This window comes from Talpa occidentalis, unplaced genomic scaffold, assembly GCF_014898055.3.
Source record: "Talpa occidentalis isolate TD23 unplaced genomic scaffold, MPIMG_talOcc4v2.1 talOcc4.17, whole genome shotgun sequence".
NCBI classification, from domain to species: domain Eukaryota; kingdom Metazoa; phylum Chordata; class Mammalia; order Eulipotyphla; family Talpidae; genus Talpa; species Talpa occidentalis.
In genome coordinates this window covers 46,920,676-46,939,492 of record NW_023601754.1, presented here as the reverse complement: position 1 = coordinate 46,939,492, position 18,817 = coordinate 46,920,676, and the positions used below count along the sequence as shown (strand labels likewise).

Sequence of the window (18,817 nt, the reverse complement as noted above, 5' to 3'; positions counted from 1 at the left end):
GTAACATTTCATGAAATCTTTAATGAAACTGGGGGCACGAAAGGGAGGGGCGGCAGGGACAGGTCTGGGGAAGGGGGCGGGGCGGGGCTGGGCCGGGCAGGGGGCTCTCCTAGTCCAGCAGCAGCCCTCCCCCACTCATCCCACTGGCGGGGGAGGGAAGTGGGGAGGCGGAGCCATAAATACGTCCAGAATTCTGAGGCAACGGAGGGCAGGGGTGGCCAGGGGTCTCAGAGAGGGGGCAGGGGTAGACCCGGGCCACCCTTGTCGGGGGGCCCCGGCTCCTTGGGCGGCCGTGGGGGGCCTGGGGGGTCCCCTGGCTTGCGGCCGTGCTTGCGGAAGTAGCGGTAGCGTTGGACGTAGGCCCGCACCAGGTTGCTCACCTTCACCGGGTTGATCTCCCCGCTTTTGCTGTGGCAGATCTGGGGAGCGAGGGGCAGCTGTGGTCACCCCAGCCTCCCGACCCACGAAGCCTGGGATGGGGAAGAACTGTTCCCCAGGCCGGCGGCCCGGCTTTCCTGGAGGTCAGCAGGACAGGCCTGGGGGCTACAGGACGCTCACCACACTCCTCAGTCGCCCCCTCCGTACATGTGCGCCCTGACATCTGGCCGGAGGCGGCCACCTCGCCCCACCGCCGCCCGTCTCCCTCCGGCCCACCTTGTGGACGGCCTTCCTCAGAATGTCCTTGTACTCCTCCTTGGTGATGTCCTTCTTCTGGTAGTAGGGCTTGATGGCCAGCTTTACCTCCTCCACCGCCCGCTCCTGCGTGTGCAGCTTCTTCAGGTACTGGCGGCGGCACGGGGCAGGGAGGGACAGTGGAGTGAGTTCCCCGGAAGCCTGGCTTCCACCCCACTACCTGCCAGCCCCCCCCCCACCCCTGCCACGCCCTGAGACAAGTTCTGCGGAGGGTCTGCCCTCGGTGCGTGTCTGTGGTCACCCCAAACCACTGCCCGGGCAGGTCCTATGAAGGACACTGAGCGTGTCCTCCAGGCAGAGGTGCCCAGGCTGCCGCAGGCGGCCGGGACCAGAACACATGCCCCCTGCCCTGGCAAGTTCACGGTCTGGCAGGGAGACAGACACTAGCTGAGCAACTTTGACGACGCCCATTAGATACCATGGGGTTCGTTCTAACCACAGGGGAGCCGTGCGGCCCTCCAGTGGGGCGTGGGGAGGCGCCACGGCTCTCACGACACTGCCCTGCACAGCCTGTGGGGCTGGGGGCACAGGTGCCGGCACCAGGTCGGAGCCGAGCTCTGTGAGGCTGAAATCCAGGGGGCAGGTGGGGGGCAGAGGGCACGTGCACACCGGACCCCTGGGCTGACCCCTCCACGACTTGGGTGGGGAATGAAGCCCCTGGTGGCCCACTTGTGAAACAGGGACAATACCTGCCGGGAGGCCGGCGGCAATATGCGTGGAGGTCACAGCAGTGAGCCGACAGGGGGGCTGTGGCTGTTCTGAGCGTGATGGCCATGGGGACGAGCACAAGGGACAGGACAGGGAGAAGCTAAGAGGCCCCAGGCCTGCTGTGCTGGAATGGCGGCACTCCCTGCTTCCAGTGAGATTTTCACTAAAGCTAACAGAAAGGAAATAGCCAGCAGGAGGATGAACTGAGGCCAGAGCCCGGCCCCATCATGGCACCTGCCCCACTGTGAGGGAGTCGCCTGAGAAGCAACTCCTGAGGAGGCCGCCTACCCGAGTCAGCTCATGATTCCCTAGGACCAGGCTGAGGGGAGACAGGACGGCAAACTAGGCCAGAAGGGTAGGGCATCTGACAGGTGAGGTAACCGGAGCCAGCTGAAGCGCTAGTGAGCATTTTGGGGGCCCCATGAGCTACAATCTTGAGGCTCCTGGGGCCCAGAAGAAAGTGGGTTTTTAAAGAGACGTGGCCAGACAAAGGCCATGTCCCACACCACCACCACAGACGAGGCAAAGTGGGTGGCGGCAGAGGGCAGCCTCTCTCGTCACGGGGCCTCACTGTGCACAAGTGAGCATTAAAATGATAACTCTCGTGGGGCCTTTTTTAGGAGGGGTTATTTGGCTTGACCCCCACACTGCACCAGGGTGTGTGAGGGGCAAGCAAGGTCATCTTCTGGGAACTGGTTATCAAATCACAACAAAAACTGACCAGTACTAACAAAGGGACCAGAACTGACTTGAGGCCTGAAAACAGGAACAGGGGCAGAAGCTGGGCCGACCGGTTTGCATTTGCCCTGTGCCCACCTTTCCATGCTTCCTTCCTGCGTGGAGCAATGGATCCTAGGTTTTTCCTGTAAGCCACCTACCCTCACCCCCAGAGACGGGGAACCTGGGGTAGACCGTGGGGATGTGCGCAAATGCGCAGGTGTCGCTAGCTGGGCACGTTAAAGAACAGGCAGGTAGGTAGGAGGAGCAGAGGTGGGTAGGCACTGACAAGGGTGCTGCCCCCCACTTCTCCAGTCAGTGCAGGTTTGGCCCCTACGGCTGATCTGCCATAATCGAGTCCCCAGCTGCTGGCACAGCCTCTGCCATGCTCCTCGGCCCTGCCTCTCTGCACCCGTTCCGTCTGCAAAGCCGTCACCACCAAGCCACCTGCCCCAGGCCCCGCTCACCTTGTCTGTGTCCCCTCGTCCCTCAGAGCTGCTGCTGCCTTCCCTCTTGTCAGATGCTGCAGCCAGCCCGGTGGGGGTGGGGGGGGTAGAGCCACAGCCCCCCAGGGGGAGGCTTCCGGGGAGCAGGTAGCTGGAAGGGCCAGGGGGCAGACCCAGAGAGGTGGGCATAGGAGCTGGTGTCACCCCCAGACTTGAGGGTGGCTTTCTGTGGCTGAGGATCTGTGAGAAGAGAGACGGCGGGAGGATGAGCAAACTTGGGAGGCAGAACGCGCGCCTCTATCATTCCCATTCTGATGTCCCAACAGTCCCAGGAGCAACAGGCTCCTCTTCTTCGGGCTGGTAACTTGTCCCAAAGCCTGCAGGGAATTGTAGTTCCTCATCTAAGCCTAAGCAGAGACAAAAGAAGGACCTACAGGGCTTTTCCCCAGGGAAGCCCACCTGGTTGGTGGCCTGGATCAGCTCCTGGGCCTTCACTCTGCTCGCCAGATTGGCTTCCTCCATCTTGAAGAGAAGTGCAGTCACTGCAGCAGGCGGAGAGGTGACGACAGGGAGACGGGGGGTCGACACAAGAGAAGACAGTGAGCCTCACGAGCCACCGGCTGCCTCCCACCTGGGGCGCCAGGACTGGCCAAACGGCCTCAGAACTGGGGAACAGGGGCCTCGGCCACCCAACCCCGTCACTCCACAAGTGCTTGGGGCTCCAGGTGTGTGCTGGGCTGGGGACCAGGGTCACTCAAAGCCCAAGTCGTGATGGCAGCATGTCTCCTGAGCCCCCGGAAGCCTACCGCCGCCCCCTACAGGTCATCCCTGCCTGCTCACCCCATTCTTTCTGGTTCCTCCACCGAGCCTATCCTGGCCCATCTCTAGGCAGACCCCAGACGCGTGGCTGCCTGTGTGGGGCTGGCTGCCACTGCTCCCGGCTCACCTCCATCTAGGCGCCTCTGCACGGATCCCAACCAGGCCACACCCACCTGAGGTCCTCCGGGTCCAGGTCACTACAGACCTACTCGAGGTGGCCCCACTGCTGCCAAGTCTGTCTCCCCATGGCTGCATCCTCCCCAGACCTTTCTCTCTACCCCGGCCTGCCCAGCCCCCCGGAGGGACACTCACAGGCCAGGACGCCACTGGTGGTGCAGTCCACACCAGCAGGCAGGCTCCACGGCATGGGTGGGGGCAGCGTGGGCAGCTGAGAGACCCGAGTGGCCGGTCCGTCCTCTGCCCCCGAGTCACCAGCCGTGGACCCTGCGCTCGGGGCAGCACTTGGGGCGGCTGCAGCTGTGCTGGTGGCCGTGGTGGTGGCCGGCTGCTGTTCCTCCTCCTCCTCCTCCTCTTCCTCCTCCTCTTCCTCCTCCTCCTCCTCCTCAGCCCCACCTCGGCCCCCCGCCTCCTCGGTGGCCTCTTCGGGCAAGAAGGAGACTTCGGGGGTCTTACAGCTGCTGTCCACAGTCTGCGAGTCCGGCGTGAGCGCAGGGGCTGGGGGGGCGGCCTTGGGGGGCGGGGTGCTAGGGGCCTTGGCCGCCCGCTCTTCCCCGGACCAGGAAGTCTCCTCGGCGCCCTTGGCCCCAGCGGGCTGGCTGCAGCTGTCTGCCTTGGACTTCTTGAGCGTCACGGGGCCCCCGCCACCCCCGCCGCCCGCGCCGCCGCGGACCTTCTTCCTGGTCTTGGATGGCTTGGTCTTCCCCTTGGTCCCCTTAGCTTTCTTGGCCCCGGCCTTGGCCTTGACCTTGGTCTTTTTGGGCTTGGTGCTGCCCGGCGCCGCTTTGGCCACCTCAGCAGGGGCCCGCTCATCCGGCTTGAGGAAGGGGGAGCGGCTCTCCCGGTCACGGCTGAACTTGACCCCGATGGAGCCCAGGCCGGCGGACGCGGCCTCCTTGGCCGGCGTGGTGCTGCTGACGCCCTCGCGGATCAGCACCGCCACCTTGGACTGCAGCTTCACCTTCCGGGAGGACGACGACGACGACGAGGACGAGGAGCCCGAGCCGCTGCTGACCGCGGGCTTGGGCGGGGGCCCCGAGGGCACCGAGTCCTTGGGCGGCCGGGCCTTCTTGGACGACCTGTCCCGGTCCCGGTCCCGGTCCCTGTCCCGGTCCCCCCCATCCAGCGCTTTCCGCCGCGATCCCTTTTCCCGGGAGGACGAGGAGGCGGCCCCCGAGCGGCGCCGGTCCTTCTCGCTGCTCTTGCCGCCCCGCTCCTCGGCGCTCAGCCCCTCGGAGTCGTACAGGACCTCGCGCTTGGGCGACGCGGCCGGGGCCGGGGAGGCGCCGCGGGGGTCCGGCTTGTCGGGCCGGCCCACGGTGATGGTCCGCTTGATGGCGAAGAGGTCGTGGTCCGTGAGGTCCTGGATGGAGGGCGGCACGGCCCCCGGCGGCGGCTGTCCCGCTCCCCCGCCAAGGACACGGAGCCGGGGGGCGGCGCGGCCGCGGCCGGGGCCTTCTCGCTGTCCCCCGACCGCTTCTCGCCCCGGGACCGGGAGCGCTTCTTCTTCTTCTTGCTGCCGCCGCCGTCCCGGTGCTTGCCGCGGTGCCGCTCCCGCCGGGAGGACGACGACGAGGAGGTGGCGGGGGGCGGCGAGGCCGAGCGCCGCCGCCGCCTGCGCTTCTCCCGGGAGCGCGAGCGGCGGCTGCCCCCGCGGCGGCGGTCGGTGCTGCGGGAGCGGCGGCGCGCGGAGCGGGAGCGCGAGCGCGAGCGCGAGCGGGAGCGGCGGCGGGCGGAGGCCGAGGCGTGCGCGCCGGGCTTGCGGTCCCGGGAGCGGTGCTTCTTGGAGTCCCAGGGGGAGGCGGGCGCCGGCGCCGCGGGCTGCGCGCCGCAGGACGAGGAGGCCGCCTCCTTGGGCTCGCCGCCGCCGCTCCTCTTGCGCTCGCGCCGGGACTTCTTGCGCGCGGGCGGGCCGGCGGGGGCGGGCGCGGCCGCGGCGGGGGACGGGGAGCGCTGGCGGTAGCGCTCGCGCCGCTGGGTGAGGATCTTGCGGCGCAGGTCCAGGCCGCCCCAGCGCGTGTCCGCGGCCGGCGGGGCGGGCGCCGGCTCCCCCAGGTCCACCTGCAGCGCGCCCTCCCCATCCGACTCCGCGTGCAGGGACAAGAAGTCGTCGCCCTCCGGGGCCCGGGGGGCGGGCGGCGGGGGCTGGGCCGCGGGGGTGGCGGGGGCGGCCGGAGCGGGGCGGGCGGCGCGGCCCCCCGCCCGGAAGAGGGACACGGCCACCCGGGGCTCCTCCTCCGGCTGGACGATCTCGCCCTCCTCGATCTCCGAGTCGCCAGGCGCCAGCAGGGGCGGCGGGAGAGAGGCTCCCCCTGCAGTCACCACCTCCACCGAGACCTTGCCTTCCCGACAGGCTTCTGCCTCGGTCCCCACCACAAAGACACGCCGGCGGGTGGCTCCTTCTACCCGTGTGGAGTCCGCCTGGGGCGGGGTCCCAGGAGCCGGAGCCGGCTGCGGGGGCTGGGGGTCCTGGCAGGGGCTCTCGTCACCTGGGAAGTCCTGGCTCAGGCTGTTGTCATCATAGATGCCCGCCAGCGTCTCCGAGATGCGGCTGATGCTCTGAGACAGGCCTTCCTCCTCCTCCTCCTCCTCTTCCTCCTCCTCCTCTTCCTCCTCCTCCTCCGGCGAAGGGGTCCCCGCCGATGAGCTGGGGTTGGAGCCAGTGGGCTCGAAGGGGTCGTACTTCTGCTCCGGAGCCGGCGGTGGGGAGTAGGCCTCGTCGGTGGGGTGGAAGGGGTCATAGATGTCAAACCGGGGGGCAGGTGGGGCTGGAGGGGCTGGAGGGGGTGGAGGGGGCGGAGGGGAAGGAGAGGACGATGAAGGGGAAGGGGAAGGGGAAGAAGATGCAGAAGAGGGGGCAGGGGGCGGGGCGGGGCCCCCATCTCCAGTGCCCAAGGTGAGGAGGTGACGGGCACAGGCAGGTCGAGAAGAGTGAGACTGTGGAGAAACTGCAAAGGAAGTGGGGGACAGAGCCGGGCTCAGGTGCACGCTCCTTCCTCCCACCCCGCACCCAGCAGAGGGGGCTGAGGACAGACCAGCATGCCCTGAGCCAGGCCCTCCTCGCTCAGCTGCCCTCCTGCCCCAGCAGGCACTGGGCCCAGTGCACTGTACGTCAGCTCATCGGACGCTCCGACAGCCGCGCGCAGGAGGTACTACGACTCCCGGGCCTAGGAGAAAACTGAGGCACAGGCATTGCAGCAGCTGCCCCAAGGACACAGTCAGGGGGGAGAAGCCTATTTGGCCCCCAAGTGTGCACTCCCATATCTGGAGACCTACACTGCACTGAAGCCCTGACCCAAAATGGTGGCCAGGCTGGGGCGGAAGAGCGGGGGCCACGCCTTAGTGCAGCTGCAAAGCAAAAGCTACCTTAGCTGTCTCCTGAGGAACTTATCCCTTTTGTAGACGGTTCACATGAGACTTGAGAAGGTGACCGTCCCTCCCAGAGCCAGGGAGCGACTGCAGGTGAGCCCTGATGGCCCTGGGGGCCCATCCAAGGGCTGCCTCTGCTCAGGACTGGGAGACACCAGTGCCCAGTGACAGCAACAACCACGCCACTCCCTCCCTGAGACCCTGCCAAGCACAACAGCCTCAAGGCCACAGTCACACACACAGACACCACCGTCAGGGTCCGGAGGCTGTCTCCCAAGCACTCGTCTGCGAAGAGTCTGTGGGCTGGTGCAGACAGGGTCAGGCAGCGGGGAGTCAGGGGGTGGCGGGGGAGCTGCATCCTGACCCAGATCCCAGACCTCACCTGAGATGTGCCCTCAGACAAGTGACTCAACCTCTGTCTGCCTCGGTTCCGCTATAACACGAGCAAGACGGGCCTCATGCGTGCACTCAGCACTCGTTCATTCACTCTTCAATCGCCTATCCGTGTCAACGCCATTCAGGACATGGAGACCGGAATGGTCTCCAGACTGACCAAGACCCTGATTTCAAGGAGTTCACGCGCGAGTGGGGAGAGGCTGAGCGAAGCCCGTCAGCTTCCGGGGGCTCCAGGGGGAACAATGAGGAGACCACTCGGCCCTCAAGTGGCGAGCGCCACACAGAAAGGACAGCAGCTACTGTGACAGGACTGGGGGCAGGCGCTCACCCCGGGCACTGTCAGCACCGCAGGCCGTAAAATGCTCCAGGCCGCAGCGGTCTGGGGACAGAGACAACTGCCGTATAATTTTCACATGGGGTAGGGTTATGGCCAAGTTTTCTTTTTCCAACATTCTAAATGCTTCCCAGATGGAGCCTAGAGTAAGACCTGGAGACACACAACCCCAGAACCCCCACAAAACAACTGAGCAGTTCAAGGTACATCCACATTATCGGGACCTGCCTGCTGCATTTGAAAATGAACAATCACTGGAACACACCCCCCCTCACCCCCCCCACCCCCGCCACCCCTTGACTCCGAGCTGCCTGGTCCTGTCTGCACCAGCCCACCCCCCTCCCACCCCTTGTTTACTGATCCTCTAGGGCTTCCAATTCTAAAAGAAAAGTCCCTCCCAGCCAGGGGCCTAGGCAAGTGTCCCTGGTCACGGGCAGGGCGGCCCTAGCGCTGGTGAGGGGCAGGCCTGGCAGACCTGGTGCTGTCCAAGGCTGACTATGCTCTCCCCGGCCCACCCCTGCCAAAAACATGCAAACAGAAGGGAGTCCGAACCTGGGGCTCATCAGGGCCCAAGGGCTGAGCAGCAACGGCATCACCTGGACGCTGGTGAGTAATGCACATTCTCAGGCCCCGTGCCAGACCTGGCAACAGGCCTGGTGACCTGGGCAATCCATGTCCCCCTTGTCTGTGAGGCCCATCATGTCTGAGGACCATGACCTACTCGCGGGACCACCAGGCAGACCAGGGAGCACTTTCACCCGGCAGGTGCACAGCGCAGACCCAGGCGGACCTGGGCGGGGGCCCAGCGGCACCCCTGCAGCACCCCTGCACAACTGGCTGTGCCTCCCCGAGCCAGGGCCTCCCTCTTTCCTTTTCTCCTCTGGAAGGTGAAGGTGTTCAGAGCCACCCTCCTTTGTCTGGCAGACAAAGAGCCCTTAACACCAGGGCCCTCACACACACTAACAGCTGCAGCGTCCTCATGCTCACGTCAGCTTGCACTGTACCCGTGTGTGCACGCACATGTGGGCCATACCGCCGTCTGACAGAAAACGTCACGGTTGAGATTGTCTCTAAACACAGGGATCGTCGCTACCGCCACTTCTAAGAACTGACCACCACACGACTCCACGCCCCGCTGCCCAGCTCTGTCCTGCCCCCACATACCCGTTTTGCCTCTCCTCCAGGCCCTGAGACGGGGCAGCAGGCTGGGTACGGGCAGAGGGATCGGATCCCGGTCCCCGATCCGGACCTCAGCCACCAGCTCCAGCATATCCTCGCTTCTGCAAGGCAGAAGGGGTGAGTGAGTCTCAGAGGTGCTTCTGGCTCCCAGGCCGGGGGAACCGCTCCCACTCCAGCTTCCAGCTGCCCCACTACTCACTCGCCAGGCCGCAAGTCCAGGTGGCTGGGAACCCAGGTGTCTGGGGGATCCAGGACGCTCACCAGCCCCGCAAGGAAGCTGTCTGCGGCCATGTCCAACACCTAGAAGAGGCCAGGAGGGCTCCACCCTGTCCTGCTGATGCCAAGCCCCCAGTCCCATTTGCCCAGGCCCTAACCTCTCAGGAACCCAGACATCTGAGATGCCAAGGAGACAAGGGGATCTATCAATTCCATCATCCAGAACACTCGCAGGACCCCATCTTCATACCCAGGGATCAGACCCCCAGGCCCTTCAACGTCGCCCCTGAAATCCAACCCCAACCCCAGAAATCCAGGCCCCAAGCCCCCCCTCAAGGGTCCAGTGATTTTCCTCCCCTAGCCCCACAAGTCCGGGCCCACAGTCCCCTCTTCTTACTCACAGTAGCTGTGTCAGTCCCCCCTGATTCCTGGGAACGGGGCTCTGACCGTGGGCTGCGGCAGCGCCTCCATCGAAGGCCATGACAGCGAGAACCATCTGGGGAGAGACGTGCATGGGGGCTGGAGACCTGCACCAGACGCAGAGGAGAGAGGAGCCCGCCCTGGCTCCTGACAGGGAACAAGCCCCTGCCTGCGCCTCAGCCGCCCCACACTATCACCCAACTGAGCCCCAGAGGGACTTCCCCACACCTTTCTGAGGTACCAGCTCTCGCCCCATTTGTCCTCTGAACTGCCCTCAAGGTGAGGTGCAGACCAGCCAACCTGGCATCCGAGCCTGACTGTAACCTAGTCCCTCCCGCTCGCACCCTCAGTCCCGAAGAAGCGCCTCCTGAGTCCTGACCCCGCCGCTGTGCTGGTGTCTGCCTCAGCTTCTGCCTGTTGGGCTTTCCTCTACGCCAGACAACCCAGGATGTCCTTAGAGACCCAGTTCTAAGGGCCGTCACCTTCTCTAGGAAGCCCTTCTAGGCCCCACCTCCCTCCACGCTTGCTCAGCTGGGCTGCCCTCTCACAGTGCCTCGGGCCACCCGTGTGATGTGACGTCTCCCCTCCACCTGACTGTGAGCCCCTCCCAGGCAACTACGGGGTCCCCCCATCGCGGGCTCCCCATGAAGCCTCCACAAAGTGGATGTGAATGAAGAGGCTGAAGAAGCAGAGCTGGGGCTCAGAGGAAGCAGGGTCCACCATACCTTTGTCGTTTGGCAGGTCCCCCTGCAGGGAGCTCCCCACGGCCTGCTGAATGGCCCGCTAAGAAAAAGGGGGGGGGGCAGAGAGGTGAGAGAGAGGCATCAGGGGGGACATGCAAACAGGGGCCAGCTCGGCTCATGAGGGACGGACTTCTCGGACATTCGATCACCAGACTCCAACCCTTCAGAGAAGCCAGCCTTCCCCTTGGGGCCCGGTGTCTGCCTGGGACCCAGGATTGCTCACTCCCAACCCAGCCTCCCTCAGCCCAGGTCTCTGGCAGCCTCACCAGGATAAAGGCAGAAGGAGGAAGCGTGGGGTCTCTGTCAGGCGGCCCGTCAGCCCGGTCCTCGCCTGACTCCTCTGCTTTCCCTCGGGACTCATCTTCTTCCTCCATGTTCACCTGGGGGAGAGGGGGTGACGCAGGGCATGGACACAGAGACCCCACGGGCGCCAACAATCTCTCTTCCAGCTCACCCCAGTCTCAGGGCCAGCACCAGGCCCACAGCAGACCTGCCAGGGACAAGAGCGATTCTCTTCCCTCATCTGGGTTCCAGTTGCCTCCTTCGTCTGAGGGAGCTTTCCCCACCTCCTGTTTAAGCACCCCACACCCAGTTCCCACAGCTTCCCCCAAAATTTTAAGACCCCATTGCTCATGCTCAGGGAAGCCAACCCCATGCCAAGATTGGTTTTGATCAAACTGTGATTTCAAATACTGTGTTCCAGAGTCGCAGGAACTCAGCCTCCCCAGGCCAGGGATGTGCCAGTGTGCGCCTCAACACCAGACACATTCCTAAAAGCACCGACTTTCCTCCATGTCGAGGGACCCCAAACACTTACTTCTATACCTAACTTAGAACTATGATAGAATGAACCACAAAACCAACATGCCACTCTCAGAATGAAACAGGGCCCTAGTTCAGGAAGGCAGAACATGCCCCAGGCCCCAAAAGGGGCATCGCCGACTGCCCATCTGTCCAGTGTCTGGATGCACAGGCAACGTCACAGAAATTCTTATATCATCCTAATGCCGAACGATCGTCCTTCAGACGGGTGGGTGTTTTGAAGCGGGCTTCGGAAAACAACGGTGCTGTGAGAAATTTCCCCATGACTGTCAAATCCACTACACAGATAACCATATCCAGTCTCAAAATTCCTACAAGGGCTCAAAATCCCTAACCCCCAACTCCAGCTCTGTGTGCTTATCTGTAAGTGGGCACCACAGGATCTATCCCGAGATGGGCTGTGAAAACTGGACTGGCTTCCGCCCCATGCACTCAACACTCACAACACTTGTTAGCCTTTAATGCCAGGTTTTCCCAATCTGTGGCCCTCACTCACCCCGCTGCACCCCTGCAAAGAACAGACCATGGTGATGGTCTCCCTCCTACCACAGATTTTCATGCTCTGCCTAAGCTCCCATAGGCCACTTCCCTCTCCAAGAGGTGGCAGATCTAGCCAACTTCCACAGCCAGATCCGACCCGATCGCCCAGTTCCAAGCCCGGGAGCTGCTCTCCAGCACCTCCAGGGGGAAGCAAGTGTTAACAGTGACTGCCACAAAATAGAAGCTTAACAGATATCTGCTCGCTGCAGACCCCCAGGTCTCTAAAGCCTCTGTGGGTAGAAAGTGGCTCCTCTGCTCATTCAGACATGCCGCAGGCTTTGCAGACACACCCGGGGCTCCTTAGAGTTTGGACACAAGAAAGCTCTGCAGACACTGCTAGGTTTCTCCTCCAGATCTGTGTTTCCCAAACTACAGTATGATAGCAGTTTAGTGTTTCACAGATAGCTTGGTATAAAAAGCAAATCAAACATGGTAGAAAATTCTTCACAGTACAACACAAGTGAGAGGAAGCATTAATTCAAGGGGCTTGGGTATTAGTTAAATAGGTATGTCGGAATGTAGTGGGTCTCAACGGCAATGTTTTTCTTACTGTAGATCAAGGTCAAGAGAGCTTGAAAAGCGCTGTGCTAGATGAGTCCAGATGACCCCATAAACTTGCCAGATCAATGTGGACTCATTCTAATTCTATCACCCCAGAGCAATGCAGAACTTGAAGACGCCTTCCTCTGAATTACTATCTAGAGGGCAAGTGCATCTGAGCTGGACAAATTTTCCAGTACTCTTCTTTGTCTCAGTCTCCATGCGATTACCCGGCTCCAAAAGGCATTTGCATTTGGTCCGAGCATTAAGACTACGCTCTTGCAGTCACCCTCCATGCCACCTAGATGGTTCCAGGTCCTTGGAACCACCCCCAGCCTTCCTGTCACCCAGCTTAGATACTCCCACACAGAAGACCCATCCAGATGACCTCTCCGCACATCTCAACATTTGCCTCTCTTCCTTGGTGGGCACATCCCATCCCTCTGGGTGGCCCTCATAGACTTTCTAGTGCTGGAACAGTTCTTCCAGGTCTGCTAAATGGCCCCAGACCCATGTAAGTGAGTCGCATCCTCAGGTCAAGCCATGCAGACACTTCCCTGCCCTAACAGACATACCCCAAGCGCTATGGATGGCTCTGCAGATATTCCTCAGGTCTTGCAGACCTTCTTCACCCCTGGGACATATCTCCAGATCTCAAGATGGCCCCAGAACCCACTAAACAGACCCTAGCCTCCGGTCAGCCCATAACGACGATCAACAGTGCCCACAGAAACAACCCAGGCCAGCTCTGTGATGGAAGGTAGGCTCCAGTCTCGGTCCAGGCCCTGTAGACGCCCCCAGTTCTCTCGGGGATGCCCCGCAGATGCCCCCCGGCACCCACAGACGCGTCCCCGGGCCTTGAGAAGGCCCCCCACTCGGAGCCAGGTTCCGCCGCCGATGCCGGGTCCGAGGCCGCCCCGCTAAACCCCCCAGGCCCCTCGGCGTGTAGGAAGGACCCCGGGACAACTAGCGACCCGACTCCGCCCCGCCCACCCCAATAGGCCCGAGCCCCGCGGCCCGGGCCGCCGCCGCCATCTTACCCCGCCGCTCGGGCTGCGGCTCCGGCCCCGGCGCGGGGCGGGGCGGGCTGGGGCGGGGCTCGTGAGAGAGGGAGGGGAGGGGCGGAGCTAAGACGCCGCCGAGCTTGCCGGGACTTCAAGTACCGAGCACGGGAGCGTGAAGGCTGGTGGGAAGGCTCCGGACTCGGTTTCCCAGCAGCCAGCGGGGCACACGCGCGGGGGTGAGCGCGACGCACGCCGGGAGGCGTAGTCCGCGCGTCGCCTCCGTCCCGCGGGGACAGCAAGGGGGTGAGAGGTGAAGTCGGTGGGATTGCGATAGCCCGCGATGAGGCCCCACAGTGCCCTGCGCGCGCGCGGAAAGTGCGACGGATCCGGAAGTGACGTTAGGCGCTCAGCCTGACATGCTAGGGAATTGTAGTTCGGGCGAGTGGGCAATGGAGGGGGGTGGGGGGGAGGCAGGTCTGGCTGTGAGCGGCCCCGCCCACATTCTGGGGATCCCAGAATCCAGATCCCCCGTCCCCTCTAAATTTAGCACCGGAGATCTCGCCCTACAGCCTGCTCATTTAGGACAGAGAAATTCAAACACCAATTCCTCTCGGAGCAGAGGCGTTAGGACTCCCATTTTCCTCTTCGCTCGGAATCAGACGTCTTCATCTTCCTCCCTCAGACCATGTCTGGCGTCAGGCTCGCACATTACACCAACACAAACGTTCCAGTTCTCCATTCCGATTCCCTCGGATCCAGAATTCCGTGTCCCTCTAACCCCCTAGCCCCGGGAGCCAAGGGCCCGCGCCGCCCACCCCCTCCTTTCGGAACCTAATAGCGAGAAGCCCCTCCTGCCGGGCACCCAGGGGTCCCGGCCTCCGCCCCAGTCTCTCCTCGGGACCCTGTTCCTCGTCCTTCCCCAGACCTGGCGATCCTGGCCCTAGGCCCTTCATGACCCAGGGTCCCGGCTAGGGCGAGCTGGCTCATGGACTAGGAATGCAGTGATCTCACGGCCCCTCCCTGCCCCGTTGCCCGGCTCTCCCCAGCCAGGGCCCCATGACTGCCTTCCGCTTGGCGGGGACGGCGGGAACCGGAAGCCTGGGTCCCTCAGCGGGAGGAGACTCCAGTATCCAGCCCAGACGCCCGGGCCCGGAGCTTGGCTGGGATCCCGGGAGGGAGGTGGAGCCTCCCCTCCGGACCCGCTCCGCGCGCAGAGCGCGCCTATATACGGCCGCGCGCGAGCCGCGCGCCCCGCCCCGTGGGACGAGACCTCGGGGTTGGTGGCCTGGGGGCCCCCGGCTTCCAGAGCGCGGCTCTTCGGCGTTGCCCCTCCCCTAAGGAGCTTCCCCGACCGTCCGCGGAAAGAATGAGAGGGTCATTAGCATAGCCCCGCCCCCAGGCGGCCAGCCCGCCGAGAGCGCGTGGCGCGGTGCGGGGAGAGCGAAGTTCTCTCATTAGCATATTCCCGCCCCATTCGGAATTCCCCCGCGCCGCGAACGCAGTTCCCGGGCCCTTATTAGCATAGCTCCTCCTCCTCCCCGCCCGGCCTCCTGTGAGTGCCCCGAGACGGCAGCCCGCGAGCCCGAGCTCATGAATATGCAGTGCCTCATTAACGCGCCCGCCCGAGGCCCCGCCCGGCTCCCCCCCAGGCGGTAGAGGCGGCGGCGGCTGGCGACATGAGCAGCGGGGCGGCGTCCGGGACAGGGCGGGGGCGGCCCCGGGGCGGGGGGCCTGGGCCCGGGGACCCCCCACCCAGCGAGACACACAAGTTGGTGGTCGTGGGCGGCGGCGGCGTGGGCAAGAGCGCGCTGACCATCCAGTTCATCCAGGTAGTGGGCCCTCACCCGGGAGGGTGTCCCCGGGACCCAGAGCCAGCCCTTTGGGGGACTCCTTGAGACCCCGATTTTCCCTCGATCCATCACTGAGACCCTCTTCGGAGGCCCTCTCGTCTAAAAAATTCCTCTCAGATTGTGACCCGAGTCCCCAAGGACCTCCACCGGCTGGCTACAGGAGCAATCCTTCCTTATGCCCACACCCTGAGCCCCACCTCCCCTCCCAGCAGTGTCCAAATCCCCGCTCCCCTCTCACCTAACCCTGAGCACCTCCTGGGAGCACTTCAGTCCAGAAGAGTCAGCCCGCTCAGCCCCTAAGCCCTCTCATGGGCTCCCACCCCACGAGGTTCCACCTGCCCCCACCGGCTGTCCCATCTCCCCTCATCCCAGACCCCAGCTTCTCTCTGAGCCTCTCAGAGTCTAGCGGAGAGAATGCCTGTGCCCCCCGTCCCGTCTTTGCCCCTGACTACCCAGTCCTGAGAGGCTCCCTGATACCCAAGAGATTTTAGTAAGATCCTGCCCTTAGCCATTCCAGAGCACTACAAGACCCTGAGTCTGGAATTCCCCCCATTCCACCAGACCCAGACCTTCCCCAAGGAAAACATTGAGTTTTCCTCCACAAGTCTCTGAACTCCTTTCAAAAACCCTGGCTAGCCCGCAGATCATCTCTGTGAAAGAAACCCCCAGATTCTTGACCCCCCCGCCCCAACGCACTCCATGGGAGTGTCTCAAATCTTGTAAATGTGTTTGGGGTGTTTAAGGCTCTCCAGATACACACCTATGTTCTATGACAGACCTCCCAAGAGCGCCCAAGTCACCTCAAGGCTGTCCCAGTTCTCACTCCTGAGCTTCCCCATGTGCTCAGACGTCACACCCCTAATCCCCCCAGAGCCTGGCCCCTACACCCTTCCTCTAGTACAAGCCCTCACCAAGGACTCCTCTAAACAGACAGATGCAGCCCTCAGCACCCCCAGCTGCTAAGTCGCCCCTTCTCTCCCGAAAAGCCAACCCTGCCCAGGAAAGGTCTCCTCCTTCACAAGGGAAACCCACTCACTTTAGGGAAACCCTAGAAAGGCAGCCACCCCCAAGATGCTGCTATGGAGGCCCCTGGGCCCCGGACCCCTCAAGAGATGCCCGCCAGTGCCTCGATGGGAGCCCCTGCCTGTGCAGGGGAAAGCCCCAGCCCTGGGCCCCCGCACCCAGGGGCTGACCAGAGCTGGCCAAAGGCCTGGCTGGAGGCGGGGCGGGACCCAAGCAGGAAGGGAGGGGCCCGGCCAGCTGGTGGGGCAGTTTCTCCACAACAGGATTGGAACCAGGTCCTTCCCCTGGGAGGAGACACTGTAAGCCTCCTGGGGAGGGGGGCGGGGGGAGGCGGGAGGGGGAAAAGGAGGGAGGGACTAGACTGGAAATACGCTGGACCAGTGTTCCCAGTAACTGCACCTACTCCGTCCAGGCAGAGTGTGCAACACATAGCGGGAATTTTCCCTGAATCGCACAAATGCTGGATGAAGTGAGGTGCTATTTTTATCCTCCTTTTCCAAATGAGGAAACAGTTTCGGAGAAGGGAAGTGATTTGTTCAATGTCACACAGCCAGGACCTCCCCACACTGTGGGAGATGTGCTTTCTACCAAGAGAGGACCAAGGCGGGCAGAGAGGGGGCAGAGAAAGGTGGGGTTCAGGGTGCTGTGGTAACACTCTCCTCTTCCCACCCCGCCAGTCTTACTTTGTGTCTGACTACGACCCCACCATCGAAGACTCCTACACCAAGATTTGCACTGTGGATGGCATCCCAGCCCGGCTGGACAGTGAGGGCGGCAGGGAGTGGGTGGGGGGTGGCGGTGGTGGCAGCACCCACAGGGCTCCTGAGGGTGGGTGGTGGGGACCTGGTCCCCAAGGCAGCCCCTCTCCCGGTCTCTGCAGTCCTGGACACCGCCGGCCAGGAGGAGTTTGGTGCCATGCGGGAGCAATACATGCGTGCCGGCCACGGCTTCCTGCTGGTGTTTGCCATCAACGACAGGCAGAGGTGACAGGGGCAGCAGAGGTGAAGCGAGCGGGACAGGGCCTGGGGCTTGCCAGACCTCACCCGCTTCCCCTGCTTGCCCCGCAGTTTCAATGAGGTGGGCAAGCTCTTCACACAGATCCTCCGCGTCAAGGACCGGGATGATTTTCCCATCGTGTTGATCGGGAACAAGGCTGATCTGGAGGCACAGCGTCAGGTCTGGGGTACCCCACCCTCACCCCAGGTCGGCCTGGGGGATGCCTTCCCACGCCAGGATCCTCCTCTGACTGCTCCTGTAGTCCCATGGGCTCACTAGAGGTGTTGTCCGACCCCACATCGGACCTTCAGGGTCCCCTGCCTTGCATACAGGACCCCAGGAGAGGTGGCTGGGTGGTAAAAAGGAAACGTGCCACCTCCTACCCTGCCACCAGCCCCAACTGTCTGCCCTGTCCCTGCCTCTTGTTCCCACTTGGATGCTCCTCCCAGCCTTGCAACCTCTGCCCTCCAGTCAGCCCTCCACTTGGCCCCCTCCTCTGCCCTTACCTCTCCCCTGCTTCTAGTCCCTTCTTTGCTCCCTAGCACCCCCCAGCTCTTTGTGGTACCAGCATGATCCCCCTTTTCTCTACTCTCGCCGCCCACAGACATGCAGTCCCGTGATTTCCCTCCAGAACTCATCTTTTAGATGAAGCCTGCGGGGATTTCCAAACGTCCACACTTTGCTCAGTCCTCTCCCTGAAAATCTCATTTCTTTGCCCAAGGAATGTACTGACTCCCCTCCCCCAACCTTCCCCACCATCTTTCTGGAATTTTCCTTCTGGAGTCCCCACTATCTGTAACCCCCATTGGCACCGTGTGTCCCTCTGCTTCCCTGGCAGGGAAAGCCGAGTGTAAGAATATGATCCCCCCTCCTGTGCATCCCCTCACCCAGGTCTCTCGATCTGAAGCCAGTGCCTTCAGCGCGTCCCATCACGTGACTTACTTCGAGGCCTCGGCCAAACTGCGCCTCAACGTGGACGAGGCCTTCGAGCAGCTGGTGCGGGCCGTGCGGTAAGCAGAGCCCCCTTCTCAGCTGCCCTGAGCCCCAGCTCCAGCCCTGCAGCCTAATGCACCAGCTTCTCCCTACAGTAAGTACCAGGAGCAAGAGCTCCCACCCAGCCCGCCCAGTGCCCCCAGGAAGAAGGACGGAGGCTGTCCCTGTGTCCTCCTGTAACGGGCGTGAAGAGCAACCAGCACAAGCTCTCGGGACCAGCTGCCCTCGCCGAACCTCAGTTTCTCCGTCTGGGTCTCCCAGGATACACTACACCCTCCCTTGATTCCTGGCCGTCTCTGGGCCTCCGCCACTGTGTGCCTTCTGCAACACTTCTGTTCCCCACCCGAACCCCTAGTCGGGGTAAGGAGCTCCCAGGCGTTCGGGTCACTGCTGTATATAACTCTCATTATCCAGAGAAATAAATGCCACTGCCAAAGTTGGGAGATGCTTCTGAAAGATGGAGGGCTCCCAGGGTTGGTGGGGGTGGGTGAACTTGGGGCACACCCACCAGACCTGCTCCACCTGGAACTATGGAGTCTAGAACCCTATGAGGGAGAGAGAACAGGCTGAGTCCAGCGTCTGAAGTGGACACTCATAACAGGGCAATCCCACTGGGTTCTGTTTTGGTGGGATAAGGTTTAATGTCTAAATTTCTTTTTCTGGAATGTCCAGAACATCACTACCCAGTATGGCAGTGAAAGGCCACACCTGGATAGTTAAGTGAAATTTAAATTTGGTTCACAGCACTGGTCACATTTCAAGAGCGCAATGTTCACGTGTGTTAATAGTTACCCTAATGGACAAGGCAAAAAGATAGCACTTTGTTGCAGAA

The 18,817-nt window shown here is 62.7% G+C and overlaps 2 protein-coding genes across 2 annotated transcripts; one reads left to right on the top strand and one right to left on the bottom strand.

Moving 5' to 3' along the window:
- Positions 1–6: 6 nt before the first annotated feature.
- On the bottom strand, positions 7–13,172 carry SCAF1 (SR-related CTD associated factor 1). The gene is given in 13 exon segments (XM_054697307.1): positions 7–419; positions 655–783; positions 2,586–2,804; positions 3,024–3,106; positions 3,696–4,943; positions 4,946–6,508; positions 8,824–8,939; positions 9,038–9,138; positions 9,456–9,550; positions 10,200–10,257; positions 10,484–10,597; positions 10,672–10,707; positions 13,160–13,172. Coding segments are annotated over 11 exon segments (3,912 nt in total). The 5' UTR covers positions 10,592–10,597; positions 10,672–10,707; positions 13,160–13,172; the 3' UTR covers positions 7–227.
- A 1,627-nt stretch (positions 13,173–14,799) lies between these two features.
- RRAS (RAS related) lies at positions 14,800–18,463 on the top strand. Its single transcript, XM_037516992.2, has 6 exons — positions 14,800–14,952; positions 16,674–16,761; positions 16,877–16,979; positions 17,064–17,172; positions 17,884–18,002; positions 18,081–18,463. The coding sequence occupies exons 1-6, from the start codon at positions 14,800–14,802 to the stop codon at positions 18,163–18,165; spliced, it is 657 nt and encodes a 218-aa protein (XP_037372889.1). The 3' UTR covers positions 18,166–18,463.
- Positions 18,464–18,817: the final 354 nt, after the last annotated feature.